A 19,642-nucleotide genomic window follows, 5' to 3' on the forward strand; every position below is an offset into this window, starting at 1 on the left:
GCGGACGCAGCAGACGCGCAGACTCGCTGAGCTATTATGTCTCCCCCCCCCCCCCCTCTCAAGTTGCTGCTGAGATTTCTCCGCAGGATAGAGGTGGAGGGAACTCCAGTTATCCTGGAAATTCCGGGCTGGCCTCATCAAGCCGGGTACGCCGACTTGGGCAGGCTAGTCGCGGACGCTCCTTGGAGACTTCCTCTCAGGGAGGATCTGCGGTCTCAAGGACCGATCTTCCATCGTGCTTTACAGTTGCAGGTTTTAACAGCCTGGCCATTGAGACCCAGGTACTGAAGGACAGAGGATTGTCAGCTTCAGTTATTCCTACTCTAATTAAAGCAAGGAAAGTGACTTCCAGCAAAGTCTATTATTGCACATGGAAGACTTATATTGCGTGGTGTGAATCTTTGGGATTTCCCCCACGTACCTATTTGGTGACCCGAATTTTGGCTTTTCTGCAAAAGGGGGTTGAGCAGAAACTATCTTTGAGCACCATCAAGGGTCAGGTTTCAGCGTTAGCAATCTTCTTTCAGAAGCCGCTGGCTACTCATTCCTTGGTGCGGAATTTCATCCAGGGGGTGCGACACCTGGCTCCGCCAGTGCGCGCGCCCTTACCGCCCTGGGATCTTAATTTGGTTTTGTCGGTTCTGCAGAAACCTCCCTTTGAAAATATCAGGGAGATTCCCTTGCTTACATTATCCCAGAAGGTGGCCTTCTTGGTGGCTATCACTTCTGCACGCAGGGTGTCAGAACTGGCTGCATTATCATGCCATTCCCCATATCTAGTGGTTCATAGGGATAAGGTAGTTCTTCATCCGAAGCCATCCTTTCTTCCTAAGGTGGTTTCAGATTTTCATCTGAATGAAGATATTGTGCTACCTTCCTTGTGTCCTAAGCCCAATCATCCTCGGGAATGTGCGTTGCATTCCTTGGATGTAGTTCGGGCAATCAGGGTATACCTGAAGACTACAGAATCGTTCCGTAAAACGGATTCACTTTTTGTGATCACGGATGGCCCCAGAAAGGGGTTCCCTGCATCTGCCGCGACTATCTCCAAATGGATTAGACAGACGGTGGTACAGGCTTATTCTATTAAGGGTTGGAATCCTCCGTTCCCTGTTAAGGCGCACTCCACTCGAGCGCTCAGTACTTCCTGGGCCTACCGCCATCAGGCGTCAGTGGTCCAGGTTTGCAAGGCGGCTACCTGGTCGTCGGTGCATACCTTTACAAAATTTTATAAAGTTGATGTGATGGCATCGTCAGATGCATCTTTTGGCCGCAAGATTTTGCAGGCCGCAATTTGAGGAGACCGGTGGTCTACCTCGAGGGTTTTTTTCCATTGGAATTTCAGTTGAGTCTCCTCTTTTGATTGATGAGCCTTTAAAACTTCTAGTTGGCACCGGTTGGGCCTTCTAGATTGGATTTTGATTTCCATTTTCCCACCCCTCATTTGTGGCACTGCTTTGGGACGTCCCGAGTTGATATTAATCAAGGAGGACTACGTCTGTCAATGAGCGACAGAGAAAAATGGATTTTTGTAAGATCTTACCGTAAAATCCTTTTCTCTTAAGCTCATTGACAGACGTAGTACCCACCCCTCTATTTTTGAGTTGGGTTGGGTTAAATTCTCTGACACTGCTTTGTGACATAACTGATATCCTGTAGCAGGAAGTGACAGGATATACCCTCTGGGACTGCCCCTAAGGTGTGGCCAGAACGTTTTCTTTCCTGTCTAGTCCTACTCCTGTAGAGGGCAGTATAACCCGAGTTGATATTAATAAAGGAGGACTACGTCTGTCAATGAGCTTAAGAGAAAAGGATTTTACGGTAAGATCTTACAAAAATCCATTTTTTTAGCAGGGGTTCCCTCAGACCTTAAAATTATTTCAAGGGTTCCTCTGTGTTGAAAAGGTTGAGAAAGGCTGGTCTAAGAAGATGGGAGGTCGGTAATTGCGAAGTACTCCTATCCTGCTAGTATTCCAATGCTTGCAGATACAGATGTCAGTAAAGCCCCGTACACACGTGCCGAACGATCGGCCGTCTTTTGTCCGGTGCTGTCCTGTCGGCTGAAAAGTGCTAAAGACTGCACACTAATTTTGTCGGCCAACAACAGCCGACTGCAGAAGTGATGTCATGTGATGGTTAACTGTGTTTTTTCTTCTCTGAGCATGCCCAGTCTTGCTAATCATCTGTTTGTTGGCCGAATTCTGTACTGACTGGCGAACAATCGGCCGTTCTGGTGACGGCCAACAAATATTTTAAAATCTGCACGACAGATTCTGTTCGGCCGAAAATGCGCTGTCGGAAGCATCATACTAACAAGCCTACAAACGGCCGATCGGTCGGCGACCGAATATTTACCGGTACTTGTGTACGGGGCTTAAGGCTTGTCTTTACCCACTTCAGCCCCGGAAGGTTTTACCCCCTTAATAACCAGGCCATTTTTTGAGATCCGGCACTGCGTTACTTTAACTGAAAATTGTACAGACGTGCAACGCTGTACCCAAATAAAATGTATGTCCTTTTTTCCCACAAATAGAGCTTTCTTTTGGTGGTATGTGATCACGTCTGTGTTTATTTTTTGCGCTATAAACACTTTGTCATAAAACATTCCCAATAAAAAAATTTAAAAAATCTAATTTATGCATTAACTTGGGCCAATATGTATTCTTGTAATTCTTCCACCGATGCCAATGATGGGATACTATTCCCCCTACTAATATGGGCACTGCTCCTTTCTCCCATTGACCACCAAACCTGAGGCCATATTTATTCTCATTGATGCCGAGCCCGGGACATTTATTGCCCCTGCGGGCCACAATCCGGGCTTCCTAAAGTCTGAAGGATAATAAATTGGCCCTTTTTGTTTAAAATATTTGGAGACTCCTGCTCTACAGCTACTGAGGTAAGTGAGGGCTTGTTTTACAACTTAACTTCTTTTTAGGAATGTGAAAGTTGAATATCCATAGCTTCTCCACAGATTCACTTTAAAACAAGCAATGTCAGCCTCCACATTTTTTCTAACTTTCTTTCAAAAGAATAGGCAGAAGTTCTAGAGTTGGCCTGTTTACAGAAGTTGGAATCTTTTGTTAATTTTTGCTTAAAAATGTAATAAGAAATATGCTTTCCACTGCATAAAATCTGTATTTCCCCCCTAATTCTACTGTATGACTTTTGTAAGCATTGGTTTGTTTTATTTCAGGTCTGCTCTACAGAGTGAGAAGTTAACTCTGGTACAGACAGGTTCCAGTTCTCCTTGTCTCGATCTAAGGTGAGTCCTGATGGACCAGTGTGTCAGTGTCTTAAAGTTCAACTTTGGGAACATATTACATGTTCCACCCCTTTTTAGGGTGGAACGTGTAGCGCGTTCCCAATGCTAACCCCCCACCCCAGATCCTGTGGCAGCAGTATTTTGACTTTATCCTTTAGCTATGCAAAATTAGGGCTCATGCCTCATGTCCAGTTAAGATACTGATACAAAGGGGGAGATTTACTAAATCTAGTGCACACAGAATCTGGTGCAGCTGTGCATTGTAACCAATCAACTTCCAGGTTTTATTGTCAAAGCCTTATTGAACAAGCTGATTGGTTACTATGTAGTTTTAGTAAATCTCCCCAAAGTATCAGTTTGTGTATGTATATGTATACAAACAGGCTAAACGGACCCAAAACTCTATTGATCTTGTTATCCTTTTTGTGAAACTGCATTTATTTCTGCTTACAGTCGCTTAGACAAAGGCCTGGCCATGCTGGTGAAGGAGAGAAACACAGATCTGGTCATTATCGAAGGCATGGGCCGAGCAATCCACACAAACTACTATGCTGTGCTTCAGTGTGAGAGTCTGAAGCTGGCTGTCATCAAAAACTCCTGGCTTGCGGAAAGACTGGGAGGCAAAATCTTTAGCGTTGTTTTCAAATATGAGACTCCACCCAAGTGAGACCACTACTGCATCACTGCTCTCCATTCCTCAGCACTAGTTTTATTCTTCCGTTGTAAAGAATGTATTTTTATTACAGGGATGGGGGGTAACAATTGCTGTATTTATATTGTGCTTTTGTGCTGAACTGCAAACGGACAATATGCATCGATATTAATAAATTTAAATTATATATTACATTTTGTTATGTATTGCTTTGTTTAACCCTTTCTTGACCAGAGTTTATTGCAAAGTGTGGCCTAGTTATTTGGTTTGCAGTGTCCACATGTGTTACTAAGCTAAGGACCCCTGCATTCACTAGATCTGGTCTCCCGTAGTACATGGAAATGCAATTATTTTAGTAAAAATAAACTGCTAAATAACTTTTCTCATCAGCAGTTCATAGCAGTCTTGTGACTTCTGTCAGTGTTCAGCCGAGCACTGGTTAAAGCTTGTGGAAGAAGTTTCCACTCCACTCTGACTATCCTATGAGGATGCAGGACCCCTGACCCTCTGTCTAGACAGTGCTGATTGGCCCTGTGCTAATCACATGCACCCTCCAAAAAAAAAAACAATAGACGCCAAACTAAGCATGTGCAAAGTGCCTCCAAATTATCAGGAGATGGATTGGGGACAGTGGAAGAAGGGATCAATCAGCCTTTTTACACAATGCGCAGGAATAACCCCTGGGGTTCCACAGTGAGTATAACAAGAATGCTTTACTGCATATACAGACTGATTTTACGTTGAGTTCACTTTATTTGCATACCTAAATCTTTTTTTTTTTTTTTTTTTTTTTTTCTTTTTAATGACCATAATTGTTTTATTTGGTACAAGTCATGTGCACCTGTTATTCTGAATGATCTTAGAAAGTGTCTTAAACTGATGCCATTGACACAGGTCCAAAGTCTGCGACACAGGTTCTGCATGTTTTCATTTGCTGACAGATGGAAGTTACGGCGGGCCATAGATCATGCAATTTTCTTTCCTTCACCACAGGTGAAAGGAAAAAAGATTGCTTGATTCCCCCATCAATACAACCCTGTCGGCAGAACACAATGATTAGTGTTGCAGGCTATAGCCAGTATCACTAAATGTTTGGGAAAAACCCAACAGGCTGGTTGTACACATGTTGATCGTTGGGTCGATCTGTGTACAACCAGGGTGCCCATACATGGATCGAAATTCAGCTGGTCCCTGCTAAACTGGCCAAATTTCCATCAATGTATGGCTGGCTTTAAGCGTTCAGTTTTTTAAGTCTTGGATACCAAAATAATTGGTGAACTTTAGAGAAGGATTTTACGTTAAGTTCTTACAAAAATCTAGTTGTTCTAGCTTGCTTTAGGAAGAACAGAGATGCAATCTGATATTGGGCATCACCAATGCCCATGTGATGAAGGATAATATTTTTTTTCTCACTGTTAGTAAAGTATCTTTGGTTAGAAAAGATAAAGCACTCAGATTTTGTTGTAGTCCACGTTTATTAAAGAAGAAATCCTTAGCACATCCATTGATACAGGTTAGAAAACCTATTTTTTTTGTTGCCATACAAAGGACATGAATGAGCACTTGGGATTTTGTTACATCTGTTAACATTTATTCATTGGTTTTAAAAACACACAGCACAGTCACAGTTCTTAAACAGAAACACAGGTCAATTTCTCATAATTGTCTGGATAGAATAAAAGCATACAAAATCTTTAGCTCTAACATTAGTAGCTGCCTTTGTCTTCCATACGGTATGGAATATTTAATTTGTAGACAAAACATCTGACATCTGTAAACAGGACTGCATGACTTTTGATAATTCTCGTATTTACTAGTGTGTTCTAAAATGAGACGGAATGTAATCTTTTTAGGAATAGGCAAATCTATTTTACTGTTGTGGCATCATCGAGGCACAATGTAGGTGAAATCATAAGTCTCTGTGCCAATTCAACAATTATCACAGAATTATGCAGTTCATTAATCCCAACTGTCAATATTTTGCATGTTAAATGGAATGTAAAGGTGTTTTGTATATATCTTCTTACTATCTTAATCTCACTAACTATAATTGCCTTGCTATAAAAGATATAGCTCAAATTTCACACACAACTGTGTCAGGTAAGATAACGGATTTACTCCCCTGTTTATTAAAAATGTCTGAATGGCGTTTTAAATTGGAGGGATATCAGGGTGAAGCTACTGCTATACTTTCACTTTAGAAAAGCAAGAATGTTGTGCAAAATCAGTGTCATGGGGAAAGCTGTAATGAATAATTTGTAATTATTCATATAAAATCTTTTTTTTACAAACAGTTTATTTTAAACCAATGTTTTACATTTTCAACTTTAAGTAAAATTATAAAATGTCAGCTGAAATTGTCCCATCATCGACATGTTTACATATTCTAGGCTGGCCATGTGAAAAAAAAAAAATATATATATATAATATATTAGGGATCGACCGATTATCGGCACCACCCATATGCACTTTCCCCGATATATCGGAATCGGCCCCTGCGGTTACCGATATTGCCGATATTTCGGGAAAGTTCTGTACCGGAGTGATGCCTGCAGCTAGAGGCATCACCCCGGTACCGGTGTCCATAGCCAACGGTCGGCTGTCTTGTAATGACAACCGATGCAGCTGAGAAGCCGCTCGGCTGTCATTACAAGGAGCGGGGAGGGGATGTCCTCCCCCTCCCGCCGCCTTCTGCAGCTCGCCCGGGTCTCCCATCCCACCGGGAGACCCGGGCATCCTACCTGCATGGCGGCCGAACAGAAGACCCGATCAAAGCCGCATTCGGCTCTGATCGGGTCTCCATGTAAAAAACCCAGAAGTGATGACATCACTTCCGGGTACTCGTCACCACATTCAAAAAACTGACCGCATTCAAAACAGCCAAACTTGGCATTTTGAATGCTTTTCAGTTTCAAGGAGGGGTTTGGGGTCTTTTAGACACCCAGATCCCCCCACAAAGAATACCTGGGAACAAAAAAAAAAATTCTTACATGTCCGAAAATATCGGGCGATACCGATTATTCAATGACCAAAATATTGGTATTGGCAAAAAAAAAAACGATATGTGTGTGTGTGTATATATATGTGTATATATATATATATATATATATATTTATATATAAAATACACTCCTTTATATGTGTGTATAATCTGTTTGTCAAATAGGGTTGCCACCTGATCCTTTTATACCCGAACACATGAATTACACAGGTTCTGAGGCTAATTTAAAGCAGGCAAGGCACCAACTGAGTTTAATTGGCTACAGAACCTATGTAATTAATTATGTGTTTGGGTTCAAAGGGATAAGGTGGCTACCCTAGTGTCAAAGCAATATAAATTTGATACCTAGTGTATACACCAATGTGTATACACCAATGCATGTACACAACCATTCTCTAAGGGCAGGGTTAAAAGATCCTTCCAGCACAAACACAATCTCAAGTGTCCACCTTACTGCATGGTTTCTTTTTTTTTTTTTAAAGAACACTTAAGGGCTCATTTGCACTTGCCTCGGCTTCAACACACATTTAAGTGCCTAGCGCTTCAACATGCGTTGTTGATGTGTTTTTGATGCTTCTGTTGTGCTTCAGTGGAGCTTCGATGATGCTTTAGTGGGACTTTTTTTGAAGCTTTAATGAAGCTTGGTAGATGCCCTGTGTGTGTGTTGATATCTCATACCTGCAATTTCTCCAAAACAAAGCGAAGCTAAAGCTTAATTAAAGCCTCTCAAAAGCTGCAGGTGCTTCAAGAAAGCTTTGTCATAGACTTCTATGGAGGCTTTGAGGCACCACTAAAGCGACATGGGGTATCCTTTTTGAAGCAAAGCAAACACAATGTGTGAACAAAACTGTAAGTTAACCATTATATTTAGTGACCGGAGCTTTGACCGGCATTCAGAGAGCTTTTAAAAAAAAAAAAAAGCATGGTCGAAGCCATGTTTTGAAGTAAGTGTAGACTAGCCCTAACTGTTTCTTTTTTCATCTAAATTATTAATATGCATCTGTCTGAACACTGTTTCATCAAAAATCTAGTGATGGCCATAACATTTTAATCACATGGGTTAGTTAATAAACAAAGCCACATGATTGTGGTTAGGTTGCTTTATTTGTAGACAAAGCTTTGTGCTTGCCATTAAACTGCCAGGAAATGCTATCAGGAATAGCTCACTACTGACATCACAGAGAAAGATAAGTAAATGAGTCCCTTTGCATTCAAAACCTTCTGTTGCTGATGGCCATTATTACTACTCTGGTTAACTGGCTAGTAGATCACACGCGACACCTATAGTAAATAAGTGAGATTGATGGTTGTTTGATGTCTAAAACTGTGATACAAAGGCAGAACATTTGTTACTATTACATTTTTTCCTCTTTTTTGTACTTTCAAAATGTAAACGATTTAAATGCTTGTAATCTTCATGTATACACCAAGGTAAGTGGTCTGAGCTTCATGGGTCTAGGCCTTCACTTCACCACAGCTGTTCGAAGTGGGGGATTTCTGGTCCTGTTAAACCAGAAATTGTGATGTAAACATTGTATTTACTATAGAGGAAACATACATTGTGCTGGGCTAGAGAGATTTGGCACATTGGATGTAAGGGCATCTCATTATTCTGCAAAGAATAGAGGTTTAGTTATGAGTAAAGGGTTTGCTAACTATTACCAAAAACTTGCCTATGCAGTTAAGGGGCAACTTTTATAATTTTTTATCTACAGATGCCCCTACCTACTGTACCTAGGCAGTTTTCTGGAAAAGGTGAACTAACTCCTTTTGAGCTGGTCATACTCAGGATTTTTATTCATATGAAAATCTGGAAGGATTGTTCATCAGAATAGTCTTTCTTGCCATCCTTGAATCAACTAATTTTGTTTGAAAGCCATTTTTCCAAGCCTGCCATTGGAAATTCAAATGTAATAATTAGGTTTCATTATAATTCAGATTTTTTTTTTCCCAAAACCATTTTCACAGTTTGAATTTTTTCATTTAAAAAAAAAAAAAAATGGGATTTTTGTACTTACCGTAAAACCCATTTCTCTGGGTTTGATGGACACAGTGCTCCATAAATCATAAATACTGGGTTATATTTTGCCTCTTCCAGGAGTAGGACTAGGCAGAACAAAAAACACCTGGCTACGCCCATGGGCCATCCTCAGCTGGTGTATAGCCCACCCTCTCTCTGCTCTAAGTAATCAGTTTAGTAGCAAGAAGTATCATAACTCCATGAAGGGTGGGTTCTGTGTCCGTCAAACAGATTTTACGGTAAGTACAAAAATCCCATTTTCTCTTTCTTTCATCGACGGACACAGCTCTCCATATATTAGAACTACTGGGAAGTCCAAAAGCAGTACCAAAAGAATGAGAGTTGGGAAAAATAACCCAAGGCTAAACATAAGAGCCCAGGACACAGGAGCCTTAAACAGGTGACAGGAGACCATCTGAAAAATAAAAGGGTGACAGGAGACATCTGAAAAATAAGTTTAACCACTTCCTTACCGCTGGACGTCCTATGACGTCCTGGGATTTAAGTGGGGATATCTGAATGAAGCCTGCAGCTGCAGGCATCATTCAGATATAATTTTTTTTTTTTTTAACCAGACGATTCCCTTCACCATAAGAACAATCATAGCAATTCAGCCGCTTGATTGTTCTTATAGGCGGCGGGAGGGGGACTCTTCCCCCCCCCCCCTTCAGTGCTTCTACCGGCTCGCCCATGCAATCAGTGAGCCAGAGAAGGGAATGGCTGCTGGCGGAAGTACACCATAGAGACTGCCGAGGACCAGATGGTCCCTGGCAGTCTCTATGACTCTCGGAGGCCCAGTCGCCACGTGATGATGCCACGCCTGGCCTGGCAGTTGTCAATACTGCCATGATCTCGGCTGGATAGCCGAGATCGATTTTTTTTTTTTTTTTTTTTTAAATTTTAATTTCAGGCTTTCCAGCCTGTAGGAGAGACTTGAGGTCCTATTGACCCCAGATCTATCCATAAAGAGGACCTGTCATGCGCTTTTCCTATTACAAGGGATGTTTACATTCCTTGTAATAGGAATAAAAGTGATCAAAAACAAAAAATTAAAGGGAAAGTGTGAAAATAAAAATGTAAAGTGTCCCCGTACGCAGAAGCGAATGCATGTGTACGATGCGGCCACATATGTAAACTGTGTTCAGTCCATACATGTGAGGTATCGCTGCGAATGTTGCAGCAAGAGCAACAATTCTAGCCCAAGACCTCCTCTGTAACTCTAAACTGGTAACCTGTAAAATGTTTTTAACGCGTTGCCTATAGAGATTTTTAGATACCGACATTTGGCGTCATTCCACGAGTGTGCGCAATATTAAAGCGTGACATGTTGGGTATCTATTTACTCAGGGTAACATCATCTTTCACATTATAGAAAAAAGAAAACTTGGCTAACTTTTAGTGTTTTGTTTAAGTTTATAAAACTTTTTTTTTCCTCAAAAAATTTCTGCGCAAATACTGTGCGACATAAAAAGTTGCAATGGCCACCATTTTATTCACTAGGGTCTCGGCTAAAAAAAAAAAATATCAAATGTTTGGGGGTTCCATGGTGGCTCTGAGGAAGAGGCGAATGCCTCAAAACGTGTCAGCCGTCATCCAATTAGGACAGTGGACACTTGTATGGACTACTCCTGACACTCAAGTGATTGAGTTTGATATGATTGTTTTTCACCTCTGTTTTTGAGTAGCCATTTTTATGTATTCTTAATAAAGCCAATATTGAGGATATGTGCTAGGTCGGTGCGCCCTTCTTTGTGTTTCTTTGTTTACAGACGACCAAGTGGCTGCCTTGCAAACTTATGATATTTGTGCCTGATGACGAAAGTAGAATGCGCTGTGACAGGGAAAGGTGGAGCCTGACCTTTAATGGAATAGGCCCGAGTCATCGTCTCCCTGATCTATCTGGTGATGGTAGCCGAAAAAGCGGCCAGCCCTTTCCTTTGTCTGTCCGTAATCACAAAATGCGTGTCTGACCTCTGAAAGGGCTTAGTAGTTGCCAGATACACCCGAATCGCACAAACCACATCCAAGGTATGCAAAGCAAATTCCCTGGGATGAGCCAGCTTGGGACACATGTCCTCATTCAAATGGAAGTCAAAGACCACTTTGGGCAGGAATGATGGACAGTAATGAAGAACCACTTAGTCCCCATTTAGTGGTCCATAGGGATAAAGACAGGATAATTCCGCCAATTCCAATAACCTACGGGCCAAGGTAATAGCTACCAAGAATTTCACCTTCTGCGATAAGGTAGGCAAGGAAATCTCCCGAATATTCTCAAATGGAGGATTCTGGAGAACCAAAAGTACTAAATTTAAATCAAATGGCAGCAAAAGAGACTATACAGGTGGAGCCACATGTCGAAACCCCTGAATGAAGGTACGAACTAAAGGGTGCGTGGCTAGGGGTCGCTGAAAGAAGATTGCCAGGGCACCTGGCCCTTGATGGTACTTAAGGCCAACTTCTGATCAACGCCCTGTTGGAAGAGAGATTAAGATCCGAGCCACAGAAAAGGATCGAGGATGAGCGCCAATCGACTCACACAAATAAATGTACGCTTTCCACGTACGATGGTATATCTTGCTGGAAGACGACTTCCTTTACCATTAATGGCTTTCAATAGCTAAGTCATTAAAACCAGCGACTGTAAAGCAGGATGGTAGATCAGCTGTTGGGACAAATGGTCTTCTCTGAGAGGACGGCCCCAAGGGAAGTTTATGTCAACCAGACTGATTGGAAGATCCTTGCCCTTGATTCCTCACTAGAATTGCAGAAGAAGCCTGAGCCGAGGATGATACTGGCCTTCCAGTGGCCATTGGACACCAGCGGTATCTGCCAGAGGAACACGTGAGCTAGCCACAAACCTCGGTATCCTCCCGTGGAGCCGAACCCGCTAAAGGAACTGCATATAGGACTGTACAGAATTGTCTTGAAGGTGGATAGCACCAGACTCAGAACCTGTATGCAAAAAGAGAGAGAACTAGCTGGGTGACAGAAGCCGGTGAATTGCAGCCTTTGGTTCCTGAAGTTTGTCCAGAGGAAGGACCACCCTGGTCAGAATTAGAATCCGACCTAGGTAAATCATTTCCCTGGACAGGGATAGGGGGGGGGACCATAGGTAGTTCAGACATCACCTGAACCTTTGCAAGAAATAAATCCGCACAAGGAGACTCTGGACCTAAAGTACCTGAAAAGGACAAGCTTTGTCCCCCCTTTCTGGGTACCCCGAAAATAATCATTTCGTGGATCCTCTTGACGCTCATGAAGGAGGTCCACGAGGCTGGAAACCAGTGAAGATGTCCCCACACCCCAATATTGGGTGAGGGCATACCTTCATGCTGAAAGGGTCTTGTCTGCGGGTCCGGAAAAGCTAGCTCGAGGCTTATCAGACCAAGGATGCTTGGAAGCTCCTGGGGAAGATTTGAAAGATCCATTTCCCTTTTATTCTCCGTCCCAGAAGCACAAAATAATAATTTTCTATGTGCTGAGAAGGAGTCTTCTTCCCTTTCCTAGACTATGGCAAGAAGGTACTCTTTCTCCCTCCCCCCCCCGATACCCTTAATGATGTCATCCAAGGTAGCCCCAAACAGGCGATCACCTTAGAAGGGCAGATCAAAAAGGGATTTCTTAGAGGCTTGGTCTGCGGACCAATTCTTAAACCAAACCATGTGCCTAATCACCACCGCTGCAACAGAAAGTTTGGACAGCACAGGAGCTGTATCCGAAGCTGCATCACAAATAAACTGCAGCCCATGGACCAACTGGTCTACTAAATCAACATAAGTAGCGGGGACCTGCTCACCCACCAGGCCCTGGCGCAAAAGCCTGGCCCATTCAGTTAAGGTCTGAGACACCAGTGTTGAGGCAAAGACTGGCCGCAATGTCGAACCAGCCATAGTAAACATGCTGCGTGCCACAGCCTCTGCTTTCCTGTCAGCAGGGTCCTTAAAGGATGAGGATTCCTCTATTGGGATCATGGTAGCTTTGTTCATCCTGGAAAAGTGATTCCTCAAGGGTAACGTACAGCAAAACGTTTGGGGACAACAAAGGATAATTTTGTTGGTTGTTCCCATTTCTTACAAGAAAACCTGTCAAAATAAAGCACATAAGAAAACACCCTTGGAGCGCGAGGTGACTTATGCATACCAAACGACACAGCCACGTCCGTGGCTACATCAGCTGCATCCTCCATTTTTAAAGTCTCGCGCTGCAGTGATAAGTGCGCCTACCAGCTTTTTCTACTTTTTAATTCGCTGCTACGATCATGATATCATCAATATAGGATGGATCTGGGGGTGTGATATTAGGCCCCTCTGGATGGGCTGCGTCCACGGCGATATCAGAATCGGATGAGACAGATTGAGTAGGGAAATGCAGGGCACGCTTCCTCCTGGGCCTTTGCCTACATGCCACTTCCGACGGGAACACTAAGGACTGCAGGACCATCGTCAGTGCAACCACGGGAAGATGGGGGTTCCGAGGGACCTTCCACCTCCAGGTGGGGAGGTGTGACCCTGAGGCTCCATAAGGAAAAGGAAGACCTTGCAGTACAAAAACAATCTTTTGGCACCACTAAAGGATCCCCCCAAGGCACAGGGTACCTATCACCAGAGAGAGAGAGAGAACAGGGACCCCCAAGGACTCATCCCACCAATCGGAGGACCGCCGAGAATTCAGACCTAGCATTACCATGGACCCATCCCTGTTCATATGTCCTGGGCACAGGAAGAGGAAACTGAGGAGGAGCTTCGGCATCCCTATGAGGCTTTGATCGTCTCCAGCGTCTCCCAGACTAAGGGAAAATGGCCCCCGTGACATCATCGGGCTAGTCAAACATGGTCACCAGCTGGAGCCCAGCCAGACTAAGGAAAAATGGCCGCTATCAGCTACAGATGCTACATACTCTGCCCTGGGAGTGGGGGAAGCCCAGCTCACTGAGGGATTTAAGGATGGGAGGAGGGAACCTGCAAGCACCCTGGAGGCTAGCTGCGTCCACCCCAAAAACACGCCAAAAGGAGAGAGGGGGGACTGTACTTGCCCTTCCATGGTACGGGTAACGCTCTAGACACAATCCCCACCACCAAAATAGGTGATCTGTCGGCCAAGGAACCACTGCGATTCAGACCCACACCCGGTCATATGCGATCCTGCGAGAAACTCGCGGGCCAGCCTCTGTCCGTGAGGCTATGTTGCGGCTGACCTAGCACGTAGCTACGGTCTGCTCACTGGCTGGGGGGACCACTGGATCTAGATTATCCAGCTCGTCGCCCAGCCCGGCAGTTGATTTTAGATCTCCCGAGAGAAAAAAAAAAATGTATGGAAGGAAAAAAATTGCTAGGACCAGAGATCCCAGCCAGGAGCCTAGGTCCTTACTCCTGACTAGACAGATTAAAACTGATTTCCTAGAGCAGAGAGGGGGGGGGGGGGTTTATACCAGCTGAGGACGGCCCATGTGTGTAGCCAGGTGTTTTTTGTTCTGCCTAGTCCTACTCAATTTTGCTACTTAGTCATTTTATTTTCAACTATAATGAAGAAAATTCAATTTGACCCCATTAACTATTAGAAAATAGAACAAATGTTCTGAAAAAAAAAAAATTAAATTTCCAAACAAAATTCTACTGTTGTATGCCTAGCTTTAGACATCAGTTGCTTCTCAAGAGACCGTGTTAGTGTAGTCACCATTTTCATTCTGTATGGATGTTTGACACTGTTCACAGCAGGGCCCAGTTTTACTTCAATGTTAGGCTGCATTCACATGTCAGCGTTTGGATCGCGGGCAGAACCGCCGCGGTTCCGCCCGCTATCCGGAGATTATTGCAAATCGCGGGACGCCTAGCGTTGCCTGTTGATTTGCAATAGCCCCCCAAACGCCGAGCGATGTTGCCGCGATTTCCGCCTGCCGAATCGCGGCAACATCGCGCAAACAAAATCGGGGGACGCAATACGCTCCAAAGAAGCTCTTGTACTTCTTTGGAGCATATTGCGTCCCGCGATTTTGTTTGCGCGATGTTGCCGCGATTCGGCAGGCGGAAATCGCGGCAACATCGCTCGGCGTTTGGGGGGCTATTGCAAATCAACGGGCAACGCTAGGCGTCCCGCGATTTGCAATAAATCTCCGGATCGCTGGCGGAACCGCGGCGGTTCTGCCCGCGATCCATACGCTCACATGTGAACGGAGCCTTAAGCAGCAGATGAGAGTAAATAAAGCAGCATACATTTAACTTGTGTCCATTTACACTCGGCTACCTCAGTGTCAAATCCAGCAAAAAAAAACACAAAAAACAAGGGGATCTGTTCCACTGTGGTTGATCGGATCGAAGAGCATTCGGGTGTAAATGGACAGCTGGTCTGTTTACATCTGGCTGCCCATAGAGCAGAGCGGGCTGTGTCCATGGTGGTACGCACTGCATAGGGATCGGCGCACAGATCTCCTGCTGAGCAAAACTGGATCCAGCCCGTGTGGAAGGGGCCTAATTGCAGCATGTACAACAAGCAATTTTTTTTTTTTTCAAACTTAGGCAGCTTTGTTAAAGACTTTAAATGTTCAGCTTCAGTTTGAAGATGTTTAACTAAACTCTGGTTCTCTAATTTCTAAACTCTGGTTCGCTAATTTCTAATCAAGTGTGTATTCCTAACTCAAGATGTGCCGCCTTTTTGCTCTCAGCGTCCTTCAATTTTTTTTTTTTTTTTTTTTCTTGCAGTTGTCCTACTTTCTGATAGGCTGGCTACAACCTATGTTCTCTGTCTGTGTATATCAACATAGCAGAACATAACATCTCTTGCTCCTAAGGTGGACTAGGAACTATGGACCTTGGGATTTGTTGTATGCATAGAGCAGTGCACTGCTCCTTCTATACCAGGCATTACTAAATGGCAGCCCATGGTCCAGGTCCAGCCCCAATCACTCTCCCACCCGGACCGCAGCAATTTAGGAGCCTGTTCTTCTCGCAGCCATCACACTTTCATCTTCACAGAGCCGACAGCGGGAGATGGGACAGTTCAGGAGGGAGGGCGGAAGCTGCCTGAGGTAAGCAAGCCAGTGATTTGTTGCTAAGATAAAGGGCGGACCAAGCAACCAATCACCAGCTTGCAGCTTTCGTCCTTCATTCAGAGCTACTGTGCCTCCCGTCTGTGTAAGATAGGGGAAATCTCATGTGGGAAGGGAGAGGGGCGCTGAGTAGTGAGGTCGGAGTATGAGGAAGCAGGGAGTGCGGCAGAACAAGCTGGAGTGTGTAAATATGTCACTATTTTCATAGCATATGAAAACCGTGATCATCCTGAGTGGGGAGAGTTGTAGGAGCAGTGACCACTGTGAAGGAGGTAGTAAGCTGTGATCACTGCTGCTGATTGATGGGAGATTGCTGTCTAAAGCCTACATCTGGTGCCTATGTCTGCTGTGTGTGATTGAAGGCTGAAGGAGGCATTGAAAAGGATCAAAATGCTAACTGTCAGCTTGCTATAGTGCTTTTTTTTTTTATCCTATCTCAATCTTAAGTACAGTGCTTGTTTGCTGCCCCCTATTTTATGTTAAGGGGCACTCTGATGGGCACAGCAAAATGTGTCCAGCATGCCCCTTAACATAAAATGTACACATCAGAGCGCCCCTTAACATAAAATAAGGGATATGCTGACGGGCACATATGTTAGTGAGGCACTCTGATGGGACACCTGATGTAAGGTGGCACTTTGATGAGGACACCCGATGTAAAGAGGAACTGATGGGCACAACTAATGTAAAGGATCACTCTGATTGACACACCTGATTTGATGGGGACAAATGATGTAAGGGGGCACTCTCATGATGACACCTAATGTAAAGGGGCCTTATGATGAAGAAACCTGATGTAAGGGGGCAATATAATGGGGACACCTGATATAAGGGGGTTCGCCTGATGGTGGCAACTGTTTAATGGTGGGACCCAATGTAATTAATCACTCTGGTAAAAGTTGGTTATCGTCCCTAATAGTGTTCCCCCTTACATCAGGTGCCCCTACCAGAGTGTGTGGAGAAAACCGTAAGAAAAGCGCCATAGCTTGTGGCTGCGCCAAAAAAGGAAAGTAGAAGCGTACAATCTTTCAGGGCACAAACTTGAGATTCAGACCTCAGGCAGAAGAAAATTTTAGTGACCGGACCTCCTTGAATTTTAATTCACTACCCCTGTTCTATACAAACAGAAGTGAGGGGGGGGGGGGGGGTTAGAGGTCCAGGAGCTCATGGAAGATGTTACAAGGAGGCAGAAGAACGCAGTAAGAAATGATTTAATGTAGATTACAGGTCATTAGGTGGATGTGTATGGATTATTTTTGGAGAATATAGTTTCTTGTCACTTTAACCACTTGCCGACCTCCGCACGACTATTTACGTCGGCAGTCGGCCCCTCACAGGCAGAGCGACGTAGGTCTACGTCGCTAGCCTGTAAGGGTTTTGGGAGCGAGCACGCGCCGCCGCATGCGCGCTCCCGCTCGGTCACGGACCCCCCCCCCCCCCCGCGCGTGTGCCCGACGGACCCGATGTCCGCCGGGCACTCGCGATCGTCCGTGACAGCGGGAGAAAGGCAGGCGGCTAATGTAAACAAAGCCACCTGTCAGTTCTCCCTGTGTAAGAATGGTGATCAAACGGTTCTACTATGTAGGACCGTTGATCACTGTTCTTACACATCAAGCCACATCCAATCACAGTTATAAACACGCCCATAGGACACACTTAACCCCTCCCTCTCCAATACAGTTAACTCCTTCACTGCCAGTGTCATTTTTACAGTAACAGTGCATATGTATAGCACTGATTACTGTAGTAATGTCACTGGTACCCCCAAAAGTGTCAAAAATGTCAGTCAAGGGTCCGATCTGTCCGCCCCAATGTCGCAGTCCCGCAAAAAAAATCGCTGATCGCCGGCATTACGCGTTAAAAAAAAACAACAAAAATCTTTCCCTTGGTTAGTAAACGCAATAACTTTTGCGCAAACCAATCAAAATACGCTTTTTGCGATTTTTTTTTTTTTTTTTTTTTTTTTACCAAACATATGGTAAATAAAAAAAAAATTGGCCTAAAATGTTAAAAAATTTAGATTTTTACATTTTTTTGGGGGGGAAATTCATATAAAAAAAATGTGAAAAATATTGTTAATTTTGCAAAATTGATGCTCTTTTTTTGTTTATAGCGCATGATCAAAAAATCGCACAGGTGATCAAATACCACCAAAAGAAAGCCATGTTTGTGGGGAAAAATGGACGCCAAATTAGTTTAGGTACAGTGTTGCACGACCGCGCAATTGTCCGTTAAATTCACGCAGTGCCGAATCGCAAAATAGGCCCTGGTCAGGAAGGGGGTAAAATCTTCCGGGGCTTAAGTGGTTAAGGTTGCATTTACACCTGTGTGTTTCCTAAAAATTGTGTGTTTTGCTGCGCATCGCGGGTCACGCTTGCGGTACTATTGTTTATGGCACCCCAAGCATGTTTTATTGCGCTACAAACGTGCCGAAAAACACCTGACATGCCATGACCGAAAAAGTTCTGGAGCTACTTTGGGGCGTTTGTAAAGGTTAGGGCAGCCCATTCAACTGTATGGGCTGCCTAGGTGCAATCTTGGTTAACGCGTGAAAAATGTACACAAAAAATCCAAAAGCGGGGATACGTGTTCCTACTACGCGCAGGTGTGAATGGCTTTTCACTGAGCTGCTAGCAAGAGTGCTGCAGCTTAGCAAGTATGCTAGCTGCTTGTTAAAAGTACAATTCCAGCTTTCATTTAACTTTTACATGGTTCCTTTTAGGCCAAGATGGAACATATTTCAGTTACATAAATATACAAATGCTGTGTTGCAATGTACTGTAGTAGCTTTAGCAGTAAGCAGTGCTGTGTCCGGCAGTGTCGATGCCTTCCTGTCTGCTAAGGGAATTAAAGAGTGAGGCCAACTGCTTCTCTAATATTCAGGAGAATTCTTGTATATTTATCAGTGAAGATCAGGATTTCTCTGATTGGCTGAGGTGGAAATCTTGACGTCGTCTGCGCTCCTATCCACCTCAGCTAATCACAGGAGGCGTCACTTACTGTATTTATTGCTACTACTGTATATTACAGTACACAGAGCGGTCACATAGTTATGTAATGGAAATAGTTTGCTTTGCCCAAACAAACTTTATAAAGTGAAATGAAAGCTGGAATTCCAATTTGAAGTAACCACCAACACTCCAGATTTGTGTTTAACTCCTCAAACTGGAGCTGAAACTATAAAAGCTTTAACAATGCTGACCGAAGCTTGCTTTACACACTGCTCCTGTACAAGTTGAAGCCTGTGGGTTGGGTACAAGGCATTCTTTAAAGGAGGACTATTCCACTCAAAACTTATTTAAGTCTTGGAAAAGGGGAGGTAGGCCAGTTGAAATGGCCGTTGGCATCTTTAAAGCAGAACTAAACCAATGGTTTCCAAAAAAGTTACATTCCAGAATAGGTGTGCGTAGGGAGTGTGCCTGGGCACACCCTAATCACTGCGGTGCCGATTCCCCCTACTGCTCGGGCTTCCTCTCGTGATGGGGGAGGGTCTAATCAATATGTAATTAACAGTCCTCTTCCTTTTGTAAATGAACTCTCACTGTGTTTAGTCATAACGGAAACTATGCTTCAGTTTGTGAATGAAGAGGAAGCCACTTAGCCCAACACTTCCCATTCATTCACTGTCCAGTGCAGCTGAGGCTACGGAGACAGCTACAG

At 44.0% G+C, this 19,642-nt stretch overlaps 2 protein-coding genes across 2 annotated transcripts in view; one reads left to right on the forward strand and one right to left on the reverse strand.

Annotated features, from left to right (window-relative positions):
- The window catches only part of PANK4 (pantothenate kinase 4 (inactive)), a 126,021-nt gene extending 121,914 nt beyond the window's left edge, over window positions 1–4,107 (forward strand). The window contains exons 18-19 of the mRNA XM_082273915.1: window positions 3,197–3,265; window positions 3,719–4,107. Of these exons, the coding sequence (XP_082130041.1) occupies window positions 3,197–3,265; window positions 3,719–3,932 (283 nt within the window). The 3' untranslated portion in view covers window positions 3,933–4,107. The remainder of the gene's footprint in view (window positions 1–3,196; window positions 3,266–3,718) is intronic.
- Window positions 4,108–8,174: 4,067 nt separating this feature from the next.
- The window catches only part of LOC309568154 (putative glutamate receptor), a 61,088-nt gene continuing 49,620 nt past the window's right edge, over window positions 8,175–19,642 (reverse strand). Inside the window, exon 11 of the mRNA XM_082273770.1 lies at window positions 8,175–8,420. Within this exon, the coding sequence (XP_082129896.1) occupies window positions 8,373–8,420 (48 nt within the window). The 3' untranslated portion in view covers window positions 8,175–8,372. The remainder of the gene's footprint in view (window positions 8,421–19,642) is intronic.

Source organism: Pelophylax lessonae (assembly GCF_965119305.1).
Source record: "Pelophylax lessonae genome assembly, chromosome: 12".
NCBI classification, from domain to species: domain Eukaryota; kingdom Metazoa; phylum Chordata; class Amphibia; order Anura; family Ranidae; genus Pelophylax; species Pelophylax lessonae.